The sequence below is a fragment of the Eublepharis macularius genome, chromosome 9 (assembly GCF_028583425.1).
Source record: "Eublepharis macularius isolate TG4126 chromosome 9, MPM_Emac_v1.0, whole genome shotgun sequence".
Classification (NCBI taxonomy): domain Eukaryota; kingdom Metazoa; phylum Chordata; class Lepidosauria; order Squamata; family Eublepharidae; genus Eublepharis; species Eublepharis macularius.
Genome location: NC_072798.1, coordinates 93,636,978 through 93,650,025, shown reverse-complemented (window position 1 = coordinate 93,650,025; position 13,048 = coordinate 93,636,978). Strand labels below are relative to the sequence as shown.

The 13,048-nt window shown below is 50.0% G+C and overlaps 1 protein-coding gene across 9 annotated transcripts in view; it reads left to right on the top strand.

The window, feature by feature from the left end:
* KIF21A (kinesin family member 21A) overlaps positions 1-13,048 on the top strand; it is a 177,709-nt gene that overhangs the window by 122,515 nt on the left and 42,146 nt on the right. For all 9 annotated transcript variants that reach the window (XM_054988270.1, XM_054988269.1, XM_054988273.1 and 6 more), the window contains 3 exons: positions 10,859-10,919; positions 11,700-11,754; positions 12,784-12,995. In XM_054988270.1, coding sequence (XP_054844245.1) covers positions 10,859-10,919; positions 11,700-11,754; positions 12,784-12,995 — 328 coding nt within the window. The remainder of the gene's footprint in view (positions 1-10,858; positions 10,920-11,699; positions 11,755-12,783; positions 12,996-13,048) is intronic.

Here is a 13,048-nt window from a genome sequence, read left to right as displayed (position 1 = left end):
AGGCTGGCCAGCCTGCCCCATTGTTCCCTATGCTGGGAACCAACCTCCCATCAAAGAAGGGAACACAGACACACAATCATTAAGTTTAAAAAACCTTTATTTTCTCATTTTCAAATTACAAGTGGTCAACAAATCACAACATATTACACTTATTGTCCCTCATAGCACAACACAACACAATTAACTACACATCAGAGAATCTTAAACACAATTTTTCTTTTGAAATGGACAAACAGTAAAGTTTTGAACATTACAGCAGGTTACATAGTGAGCGGGCACAACAGGGCATGGAAACAGAAGATGATCATAACTACCAGCCTAATACAACTCTCCCTCCATAACATGACTAAATGGGGGGGGAACCACTGCAACAGGGTCCAGCAGAACCTATGTCATTTCCTGTGGCTGTGCTTTCAGTTCAGACACACAAAGCTGAACTGGGCACTTCCAAGGCACTGGACAATGGTATTTCTGGAGCAGTTCTGCAGAGGTCTCCCCCCACCCCCACACCAGCCTCAGAATTTACCTGGGAACATCTGTGAGAGATCATCATTGGCCGGTGCCCATCCACCACTCTACCCGCATCCCCCAACCATGCAAACCCAACATTAACATCAAATTTTTTTTTTTTTAAACATGAACATTCAATCAACTTTTAAAAAACATAATCACAACATTTTTTTTTGGTTTTTTTTCCTTTTTTTTACATGAACGGAACATCAACTTGCAAAAAACAGTACAACAATTCTTCTACAATTTTTTTTTACAAGGAGTTCATCTGATAAAAACACCTAAGCAATCCCTATCTAACCTGTTTCTCCCTCCAGTAGCAATCCATGTTTCTGGGGCATTATTTCTCATAATAAATTTGGTCCCACAGGGTATGTCTCAGTGATGGGAGATGTTTTGAATACCCTGGGGGGGGGGCTTTCAAATTGCTGGGTGTTTTCCCTTTGCCACTGGTTCCTAACCACCCTCCCTCTACTGGCCGGTTTTAACTGTATATACAGGGTTTTATACAGGGGAGAGCGCGATTCCAAAGGATTGGACTCATAGAGGATGCAGGCCACAAGTTGGGCTCACCTCAGTCACTCTGGAAGTCCAGTCCTGAGAAATCGAAGAGGCGAGAGTTGACCTTCAGGAAGGTCAACTGCTCGACTCTCCATGGGAGAAGGCGAGTGCGATGTGGGCCGACAATGTCGCCCGCATGTGAAAAGACGCGCTCGCTCTCCACGCTCGTCGGAGGGCATGAGAGCAGCCGCTGCGCCTCGAGGGAGAGGTCCGGCCAGACCGACTCCTTCCTGGCCCAGTAGCTGAGCGGATCGGTGGAGAGCGACTCGCAGGGCTCCGCGAGGTAGTCCCTGACCATCGCCTCCGCCGGATCCTCTCTCACGGTCCTCACGACCCCAGAGGGGACGAGGGCCCACCGGAGCATCTCCATCTCCATCGGCACTCCGGTGGTGGCCTCGGGGGGGGCCTGCGCAGAGGGGGCGTCAGAGGGACCCGCACGGCAGGGCCCCTCTTGCGTCCCCCCTGTCGACAGGCGTCCCCTCTTGGCCTGCCTGCGCCTCACCCAAGAGCAGAGCCCGTCTCTGGCTTGGGTGAGGTTCCCGTCCCGCTCGGCGAAAGTGCCCTTTATGCGCGGGTCACACATGGTCGCCAACATGTATGACTCTTCCTTAGTGAGAGGAGTTAGCCTGGCAGCTATGCCCTGCTGCAGCCTTCTCACTAATGCGCGCACCGCTGGAACAAGGTCAGCACGGGGCGCGACCCGGTCTGCAAGGGTGGCCAGATTCCTCTGGAGCGTGTGCACCAGGGGAATGACCAGACCGAGGGTCGCCGTGTCTGACGAGACCGCCACAGTGAAGTCCTTGAAGGGCTTCAGGACCTCCACTGTCTGGGTGATGGTGAGCCAATCCTCCCGGTTGAACTCACCCACCTGACTCGCACCGCGGTGCTCGGAGAGCCACGCGTGGAGTGCGGCCTGCTGCTCCACCAAGCGCTCAAGCATGGCGCAGGTGGAGTTCCAGCGAGTGCTGACGTCAGTGATCAGAGCGTGCTCTGGCACACCTGTCCTGACCTGTGTCTGGCGCAGTTCGTGCGTGGCCTTCACGCTGCGCGAGAAGTGACCCGTGAGCCTCCGACATTTCTGGACAAGTAACTGGAGTTCACGGGTCCGGGTATCCACGGGTTCCTTCGAGGAGCCCAACCCCAGCGCATCTCTCACCACTAGGTGAAGCTTGTGAGCGGCACAGTAGACGCTCTCTCGGCTCACTAGATGCGCCGCTGCCCTCATGTTCTTGCCACCGTCCGTCACCATGCATCCCACGGTGGCGGGTCCCTGGCCTATCCACTCGTCCAACTGTCTCCTTAAGGTGGCAGCGATGTTCTCCGCCGTGTGGGACACGTCGAGCACCTCGGCGTGAAGCAAGGCCTTGCAGTAGCCGGCCTGGCGGTCTCGCATCCTTCCCTGTCTAGCTGTGCTAGGCACCTCCCCCCGGCCCCCACCCAGCACCGACTCGGGTTCCCACCAGTGAGCAGTAAGCGAGAGGTACGCTTGCTGCACACTTGGGCAGGTCCAGATGTCCGATGTGAAGTGCACAGTTCTCCCGGCAACCCGGGACAGCTGTGCCTTCACATGATCCCTGGCAGCCCTGTAAAACGAGGGCACCACCGATCTGCTCAACGACGTGCGAGCAGGGACGGCGTACCAGGGAAAGCAATCTTGGAGCAGCCCTGAGAAGCCGAAGTCTTCAACTACGGAATACGGTTGCCCATCCACTGCTATCATGTTGACGATGTGGCGCGTGATGCGCCTGCTCGCCCTCCGGATCCCCTCTCTGGGCACACTAGCGCCCTGCATACCAAGCATCTCCGGGAGAGAGGCTTGGCGTCCCTTTCCTGCAGGTACCCTTGGGGGGAGAGCACCAGAGGAGCCTGCCTCCTTCTGGCTAGCTGGCGGCCGTGCGGCGCCACTCGAACCCTCCTCCCGAAGAAGCACCGCCTGGTGGTGCCTCTTCATATGGTGCCTCATCCCAGACGTGGAGAGATGCCACACATCTTTGCCACGGCTGACGTGCTGCCTACAATGCAGGCACAGGGCTGCTCGGGGATCCTCCGTTGTCTGGAAGTGCTTCCAGATTTCGGAGGAAAAGGGCATCCCACGCTTCCCAGGAGAAGCGCGTTCGGGACCACCCTGCGGCACCTCCTGTGAGGTGCTCTGGCCGGACACACCGTGTCCCACTCTCGGCCGGGCAGGTGGGGATGGACGAGGCTGAAGGGGCAGAGATGTGGGCTCTTCCACCACAGTCTCTGCCTCTTCCTCCCGCGTCCTCTCCTCCTGCACAGCCGCGAGAGGCCTGCTGCTGGCCTCAGAGGAAACTGGGGTGGACCGCCCCAGGGGGGGTCTCACGGGCAGTTCCTCCAACATCCTCCGGGTTCCTGGGGTGAGCGGGAGCGCAGGGAAAGTCATGTGCTCCGCGCCCATCCCAGGAGACACCACATGCTGCCCCTCCTCCAGCAGCTGGCTCGCAACCACTGGAGGAGGAGGAGCCTCAGCAGCAGGCCCCTGCCCAGTGCCAGCCCCTGCCTCACGCACCCGGGTTGGGGGTGGCCCTCCAGCAGCTGCCTCAGGAAAGAGAGTCTTGCGAACCCTCTTCCTGTCACCAGAAGCCAGGCTGGTGAACGGCAGCAGCGCAGGGGAGGGCCTCCTCCGCTCAGATGGAGGGGCTGCCGCAGCAGTCCCCCTCCCCCTCCCCTCCTCCCCTCTAGATTTCTCCCTAGCCTTTCCCCCGGGTCCCCTCTCTGCTTTCCTCTCTGACATACTTTCCCCTCCCAAATTCAACCCTAACTAATCAGAAAAGATTTAGAAAACAAAGGTCAACTTTGTTTTCAAGACCTAACTAACCTGCTATAAATCTGTGTTTCTAGTGGCTCTGTGACTTGGAGATGAACAATCAAGTGCCTTTTTAAGCAACCCTATTTATGTCAGGGAACCTGAGCCTGCCAATCAGCTGAATTCCTCTGGAATTGAGCTGGCCCTAAACCCCAATAACAGGTGACAAAGCCTTAAACACTCACACACTAGTATGCCCGGGCCGGCCTGGCACCACCACGGGTGCCAGAGATGGGCAGTGGAACCCTAGTTATGGGGGCACTAATGGGAAGCCTATTGACAGCTATTACAAATTTTTATATATATATATATATATATATAGAATTCAAACCTAACACTCACTCACTAATGCTTTCCCTGCTGAGTCCCTATTTAGTTTTTTAAAAAAAACTAGGCTCGGTTTCCCTAATAATTATGTTGAGGGCAATTATCCACTGATCACCTACCAACTGGCCTACCTACCTAAGAGACACTATTTAGCGGGACCGATGTTTCTGTGGTATGTCGGTGTGGGGTGTGGATGTGGTGTTTTGAAGATGAGCCTCCCCCCTCCCAAGCTAGCAAGAACCCACCCCCAAGGCCACCCAAATGTGAACCCGGACTCGCTCACAGTAACACCAGTCCTGCAGTCCAGCGATGTTCAGGCGGTCTTGCAGCTGGTCCTCCTCTCCTCCACGATGCTGTCAAGAAAATTGGAAATGTTAGCAGAGTCAACACCACACGCCGCACACGCAACCCCAAAATTCAAGGCCCCGTTGCACAAGCCAAGTCAGCCCCCCCCCCTTAAAGGCTAGGGCCAACCAGCAGCAAAACAAAACACATCCACCCAGCAGAGCTTCTGGCCTGTGCAGGCCAGAAGCTGGCACACTCATTTTTTAGTCCTGTGAAACAGCAGTTCATGCCCACCCCACACTCAAACTTGAAAAATGAAACATGAAAGAAAGCAGGCACTGCGATCAATGCTGGCCCCCCTAACCCCCAAACAATATCCTCTTGCCCAACCAGAAAATGCCCCCCCCCCCCCGGCCCAAGCCATAAAGACAGAGCCAAAGCATATGCTTGCAGGTAGGCACAGCAGCAGACATAAGCTCAAAAACCAAATTTAACAACAACCCTACCAGTCCACCAGTGCAGATGTCCAGCAATGTTGATCCTCCACGCAGAGATCTGCAGGCCGATGTCAACCAAGTGCAGTCCAGTCCAGAAGAGGTCCACCAACGATAAACAACCTGAATGTGAAGCAAAACAGTGAGTGCCAGGCCAGCAAACGGGAAGGGTTACCAAAGCCGGAGCAGCAGGCCTGTGTGTGGGCCGAAGGCTGGCACAGTTGATCAGGACGGAGCCTGTTGGGAATCCTTGCAAGCAGGGGACCAGACACAGAAACGCAAGCCACACCATTCCAGATTGTGGAGCACAACTGTGAGTGCCAGGCCAGCAACCAAAAAGGGTTACCTTGGCCAAAGCAGCATACCTGTGTGTGGCCCACAGGCTGGCACAGTTGATCAGGACGGAGCCTGTTGGGAATCCTTGCAAGCAGGGGACCAGACACAGAAAAGCAAGCCACACCATTCCAGATTGTGAAGCACAACTGTGAGAGCCAGCCAGAAGAAAGGCTTCTGGCCTGTGTAGGCCCGAAGCTGGCACACTCTGGTTTTAATCTTAAAACAGTGGATCAAGCTTAAAGAAGGCAAGCACAACAACCAATGCTGAACCCCCCCCCCACCATCAAACATTGTCTGCCCAACCTGTCCCCCAGGCTATACCTGTGTGTGGCCCACAGGCTGGCACAGTTGATCAGGACGGAGCCTGTTGGGAATCCTTGCAAGCAGGGGACCAGACACAGAAAAGCAAGCCACACCATTCCAGATTGTGAAGCACAACTGTGAGAGCCAGCCAGAAGAAAGGCTTCTGGCCTGTGTAGGCCCGAAGCTGGCACACTCTTGTTTTAATCTTAAAACAGTGGATCAAGCTTAAAGAAGGCAAGCACAACAACCAATGCTGAACCCCCCCCCCCCACCATCAAACATTGTCTGCCCAACCTGTCCCCCAGGCCATACCTGTGTGTGGCCCACAGGCTGGCACAGTTGATCAGGACGGAGCCTGTTGGGAATCCTTGCAAGCAGGGGACCAGACACAGAAAAGCAAGCCACACCATTCCAGATTGTGAAGCACAACTGTGAGAGCCAGCCAGAAGAAAGGCTTCTGGCCTGTGTAGGCCCGAAGCTGGCACACTCTTGTTTTAATCTTAAAACAGTGGATCAAGCTTAAAGAAGGCAAGCACAACAACCAATGCTGAACCCCCCCCCCCACCATCAAACATTGTCTGCCCAACCTGTCCCCCAGGCCATACCTGTGTGTGGCCCACAGGCTGGCACAGTTGATCAGGACGGAGCCTGTTGGGAATCCTTGCAAGCAGGGGACCAGACACAGAAAGGCAAGCCACACCATTCCAGATTGTGAAGCACAACTGTGAGAGCCAGCCAGAAGAAAGGCTTCTGGCCTGTGTAGGCCCAAAGCTGGCACACTCTTGTTTTAATCTTAAAACAGTGGATCAAGCTTAAAGAAGGCAAGCACAACAACCAATGCTGAACCCCCCCCCCCCACCATCAAACATTGTCTGCCCAACCTGTCCCCCAGGCCATACCTGTGTGTGGCCCACAGGCTGGCACAGTTGATCAGGACGGAGCCTGTTGGGAATCCTTGCAAGCAGGGGACCAGACACAGAAAAGCAAGCCACACCATTCCAGATTGTGGAGCACAACTGTGAGAGCCAGCCAGAAGAAAGGCTTCTGGCCTGTGTAGGCCCAAAGCTGGCACACTCTTGTTTTAATCTTAAAACAGTGGATCAAGCTTTAAGAAGGCAAGCACAACAACCAATGCTGAAACCCCCACCCCACCATCAAACATTGTCTGCCCAACCTGTCCCCCAGGCCATGCCAAGAATAAACTGCAACACCTTTTTGCAGAGGCAGGCCACAGCAGCACATTGCCCAGCATCAAAAAAATTTACAAAAATTTTAAAAAGGCCTACCAGGTGTCCTCTCAGGATGTCCAGCACAGTTGATCCTCCAGGCAGATGTCCTCCAGGCTCCAGGTGCAGTCTCTCTTCTTCTCCTCTCTCGGTCACAGCTCAGCAGCAGCAGCAACAGAAGTGTTCCAGACAGTCTTGCTCCAAATTTAAATCCCCTGCTGCAGCCTCAGCCAAAGATTTAAATCTATTGGCTGGCATGAGAATGCAGCAGTGGGATTGGTGACTCCTAAAGTCCCCAGTCCCCTGCCTTTCCCCACCCACACTCCAAGAGCCACCCTCCTCCTGCTCCCCCTCCCCTACCTGTTAGTTTTGGCGGGAATCTCTGCTGCTTTGCAAATGCAAAGTGCAATGCAATGCTTGCACCTTGCATTTGCAAGGCAAAGCAGGATTCCCTATCCTCCTTTGCAAGAGGGGTGGGGGGTGACAGAAGGAGTGAGTGATTCACTCCTTCTCCCCCCTTCCCCTCTTCTAAAAGCCTGCAGGAAGCCTTTGCTTCCAGCAGGATTTTGCTAGCCGCTTGCTAAGGCAAACGGCTAGCAAAATCAAAATGGCGATTCTCGAATGCCGAAAGAATGCCGAAAGAATCCCGAAACGTTTCGGGTTTTTCTTTCGGCAATCCCGAAACGTTTCGGCATTCCCCGAAACGTTTCGGGATTCTTGAAGAATGCCGAAACACTTTTGTTTCGGCATTCTTTCGGCATTCTGAATGCCGAAACGCACATCCCTAGTAATGACTGAGCTCCCATCTGAATAAAGGCTTTGCCAACCATTTCAGTTTATGTGGCAGAAGCTCTTTAATATTTCAAATGGGGGCACAGTACCTTTTGGACAGAGTGATTAATGACAAATGTCCCTAGTGGATGTTAGTCTGTAGTAGTAGCACAAAATTCAAGTACAGTAGCACCTTAAAGACCAACAGAATTTTCTAGGGTATAAGTTTTTGAGTCAAAACTCACTTCATCTTTACCTAGTAGAGTGAGCTTTGATTCATGAAAGCATGCTCCCAGTCACTCCTCCTGATACTAAAACAATGATGCTAAGTAGTAAACAAGTGGTGCCTTCTCTCTCTCTCTCTCTCTCTCTCTCTCTCTCTCTCTCTCTCTCTCTCTCTCCCTCCCCCCCTCTCCCTCTCTCCCTCTCTCTGCATGTTGGGAAATGAAGAACAGCAGTGAGAGATTTTTGTGCATATGAGAGTGATGAGATTCAGGAGAGTTATAATAGTGGAAGGAATGAGAAGGGAAAGCAAACTTAGGCCAATAGGACTGAAAATAGTGCTGTCCAGGTCATAATTTAGGAGTGCTGGAAGTGTGGAAGATGGGGCCTTAAGAGTTGCCCTTGCCAGACAGGACATTGCCCAGGGAAAGTTCCTGGTAGGCTTTCCTTAGGGCAGGGGTCCCCAACCTTTTTGAGCCTGAGGGCCCATAGTGTGGTGGTGGGCTAGCCACAAAATGGCTGCTGCCGCTTGCCCTCACTCAGTCAGTGAAGATTCTTGTGCTGTGGTGGCAGATGCTGCCAAAGCAATGTTTTTAAAAATCTGCACAGCCATTTAAATCTTCACTGTCTAATCAAAAGCTTTGCTGGGCAGAAGCCCCCCCTGCCCCTACTTGTTTTCTGAAAACACGTGGTGAGTGCCAGGAAAGGTGTTGGACACCATATTGAGGGCCTCCGGCTGAGGGAATTCAGGTGGAAGGTTATGCTCTGTGTGGGAGAGGAGGGAATAGAGTGAAGGGACATCATCTCTCCAGAGACATCCTGTTCCAGGTTAGCACAATTTTTTTTTATTCAGTAGACTTAGGACTACCTGTCATTTAAAAAAATAATAACAAAGAACAAGGAAATGCGTAGCTGGGGAATTCTTGCTCGCCCAGCCCAGCTAGCTACAAGAAATCAAATTGTATACATTTTGGAGAATTTATCGACTTAATAATGGTGGAAAAGATGGAAATAAGAGTACATAAATCACCTTAAAAATACAGCATGTTTTGCAAAAAAAAGAAAGAAAGCATAAAAATGATGCTGTTGACATTTTTGGAACCTTCAATGTGCGAACTGATCAATAGATAGTTTAAAGCGCTGCCTAAAGAGACTTCTTTTCCTACTCCACCTAAATCCCACAGCATAGACTTAATGTACATACAGACACTTTCTTCTGCTAGCACGGGATCTTCTGGCACATACAGAGCTTTGAATTGGGGTAATGGGTTATATAACTTTGGAAGATTTTTAACCCGTCTCTTACTAGGCACGATTAGTTAGAAGCAAGCTCTACTGAGTTATGTGCCGCTCATGTAAAAGTGCAAGCAATTGCGGGCTCAGTTTCTTGGTTTTATCAGTATGTTGTTACAGAGGCTAAAAAGAAGTCTTTTCAGAGGAGGCAGGCATGTAAATGGGTATATTTCATCAGTGGCATGTCTAATATCCTTTTCTACAGTATCCTTTTGCACAATACGTTGTTATGCCAGCCCTACAAATAAGTCCACGAAAGTGACTCGTGAAGCTACCGATACTTTCCTACATTAAATGTTTATAGTCTAAAAGAAAAAAAGTATGTGAAGCTTCTCTGCCCGGTCGCATCAAAGGCAATTTATGTCTCTGCTAGTCAGGAGAACGGCTCTTTGTAAGCTTGTATTTAGTGGTGCAGAGATAGAACCCCAGGGCCCATGGAAATTCTTGCGATAAAAGAAAGATGTCTTTCTGTCTTTGGGATGGAGGTTACTGAATTGCAAGTTGTACATTTACAAAACCTATAGAGAAGTATATTAAAAATGTATTACTCGTTGGGCATGTTTGCAGGATAATTATATTTAGAAATTCAGTTTAGATAGCAGAATAACAAACCCTGGAATAGATCCACTTGATCCTTGATATGGTCTGGATGGAAAGTTACACAGGAATTGAATCTGGTGGCACCTTAGAGACCAAAAAGCTTTTCAGAGTGTGAGCTTACGAGAATGAGAGTTCCCTTCATCACAGGAGCAGTGGAGGCTGGGACATAAAATGCATGTTTCCTGTTTTAGGAGCCGCTTGTGTGTAATTTGTTTGCATTTAAGTTCAGCAGTCCCAGGTTTACAGAAAGCTTAGAATACTTTTAGTAATGGCGACTGGTTTTACCTCAAGAAGAACGATTAATTGTGAGCAATCTTACAATATTCTATGCAGATAACCTCTTTCTATTTTAATGGTTAGTGCAAACGTGAATGCTAGGTTTCGTTTTTGCATTTGGAGAGCAGTTGTGAAATGTGACCTTTTTGTCTCCTGTTGCCTAGGCCTTGGTGTATATGGAAGCGTTTTCGTTGACTGTGGGCACATTTATTATGGGTTCCTCCCTCCGCCATTTCCTTGCATGCAATCATATGTATGAAGTACTGTGATCTTGATTGACCAGCATGCTCGCTTTCCTCTTGTGTGAGAGGGGATGCACACCGTTGTCACTGCACAGAGCTGTTTAAGTGGCTGTTGCATAGCAAAGTTGTCCTGCTTTTATAAGGCAAAAATGGTTGTCCGCTGATGAAATGCAGTCATTCTCAACTTGGGGGATAAATGAATGAAAAGTAGAAACTTTTTTTTGCTTCATTAAATATTCTGAGCAAGACTAAAGGTGTAAGGGGTCAGCTAAGGAATATGATGCACAGGTCTCTTTCTACGACTTTACTGCCCTAGTTATAGATTTTCTTTTTGTCCATGGTCATCGTATGCAATGAAGTGTGGCCACACTTTCCAAGGCAGAGAATTTCAAGAAAGGGCAAAGAACCTTAAATTTGTGACTACAGTATCAGCTTATGAGAAATAGGATCTCATGGGTTCAGTTGTATTCATGAAGGGAAGGCTGTTTCACGTCATGATTTTCACTCTGGGAGAATTAAGATAGCCTTTGAAATAACATGCCTTGTACCTGAAACTGGCTAACAACATAATGATTGCAAATTTTCCAGAGAATATGGAAGACAGTACAGATGAAGATGCTCCTTTGAACAGCCCTGGGGCTGACGGAAGGTGAGAACTTAGTGCAAATTCTAGCCCTTGACTGCTTCTGTAATAGCTCTTCTCACTTCTTGGTGTAAATGAGTCTTGGAGTGGGTCAAGGAGTAAAATTGGTCAAGAGAAGAAGCTAACAAGGTCAGTTGGCAATCCCCACAAGGTTCTCTATTAAACTCATAAGAGGTATTTTGGGTTCAATCATTTGCCTGTTAACTTCATGTATATTCAGGGCTTTTTTCTGGGGAAAGAGGTGGTGGAACTCAGTGGGTTGCCCTTGGGAGAAAATGGTCACATGGCTGGTGGCCTCGCCCCCTGATCTCCAGACAGAGGGGAGTTTAGATTGCCCTCCGTGCCGCCGATCAGCACGGAGGGCAATCTAAACTCCCCTCTGTCTGGAGATCAGGGGGCAGAGCCACCAGCCATGTGACCATTTTCAAGAGGTTCCGGAACTCCGTCCCACCACATTCCAGCTGAAAAAAAGCCATGTGTATATTCAGGATGGTCTTATGTGGGCTGGAATGCCTGGCTTCAGCAGGGTCTTCCAGTTACCTGTGGGAGAATGAGAAAATATATTTATAGGGCTATTTCTGCAGAGTTTCTAGAACAATTTAGCTTGATGACTGATCTCTTCCCCCTTGACAGGGATGGTTTCTGTGGCTTAAACCATATTGTGGCCAGTCACTTACAGTGTGAACTTACCTATCGCTCTGTCAGTTTAAAAGCATTGGCTTGCAGACACCTCCATGTTGTCGAACGAGTGAACCGTGGCATCACTTGTCCTATTTTTATTTTCAGTTCTTTGTCTTCTGACCTCATGAAGCTTTGTGGGGAAGTCAAATCTAAAAACAAGGTATGTGGTTGTACTGTTGTTCTTTGTATTTTCAGTTGAAAAAAGTCTAAATTGAGTGGGGGAGGAGATGAGTGGGGAGGGGAGAAGCAGCAGCAGGTGGGGCTGGAGAAAAAGGATCCTCTTCTTCCCCCACTCATTGCCACTTCAAGCCAGGAGGGGCAGAGGAGTGGGAGATGCTGCAATCCCACCCCCTGCCCCTGGCACTGTGGACAGGTGGGTGCGGGAGGAGGAACGGGAGCCATTGCTGTTGCCACTTGAGAAAATCAGATGGAGGTGGCGGTGGCTGCAGGCGGGGATGGACGATGTTGTGGGTGACCAGTTGTGAGGAAGGATGGGATCTGCCCCCCTGCACAGTCCTTGTGGGTTCCTCAGTTATTTAAGCCTGGTAACACTTCTATGACGAATTGTTGTAATTCACTCCAATTTTTTCCTGCTTTCTTTTACTTACTTTTGTCCTTTTGCATGAGAACTTTGTCAACCTGAGCTCAAATAAAGTGGGGGGATGTGTTAAGCTGATGTTAAGCCGGCTTTGTAGCTGGGTTCACTAGGTGAGGAGAGAAGCATCTCTCTTTGGTTAGCTGTTATCCTTGATGCACCAAGGGCAGAACGGGGCTGTCCCAGTTCGCGGTTGAGCAGCGCAGGTGTGCCGTGTGCTGTATCGGAACTGCTTATTCAAACTGAGCTTGAGACCTAAGTGTGGTACCCATATCTGCAAACAAATGCAAATAACTTTAGATGCCTTTCTAATAAACCTGGGAGTAAGGCCCACTGAATAAAACAGGACTTACTTCTGACCTGCTTAGGCTTTCTCTCTTCGTCAGGCTGAATAAATACAACTCACTGCTCTACAGGCCTGAAAGGTGTGCTTGCTTGTTTTTTATTTGTGTAAATAAACTTGTGGTCCAGTGCATTTGTTGTTCAGATTGAGAAATAATTCAAAATGTTCCCACTCCCTGATTGAAATGTATGAAAATCATTTTCAGTTGCCTGCAAAGTTGTTATTTTTTTAATCCCCTCCAATTTCTTCAGGCACGTCGTAGAACCACAACCCAGATGGAACTGCTTTATGCTGATAGCAGTGACTTAACCTCTGATACCGGGACGGGGGACGCGGCTTTGGCTGGCACTCTTGCGTCTGTTGCAGAAGCTCAGGAAGGTGGAATGAGCACTGACATGAGAGAGTCTAGGGATAGAGAGGCCGCTCCTTCGCCGTCAGGCTTGCCTTCTAAGATGGGCAGCATGTAAGTTCGGCAGAATGCGCTAACTACTCCGTGGCTTCCTAAAAATGCATGTT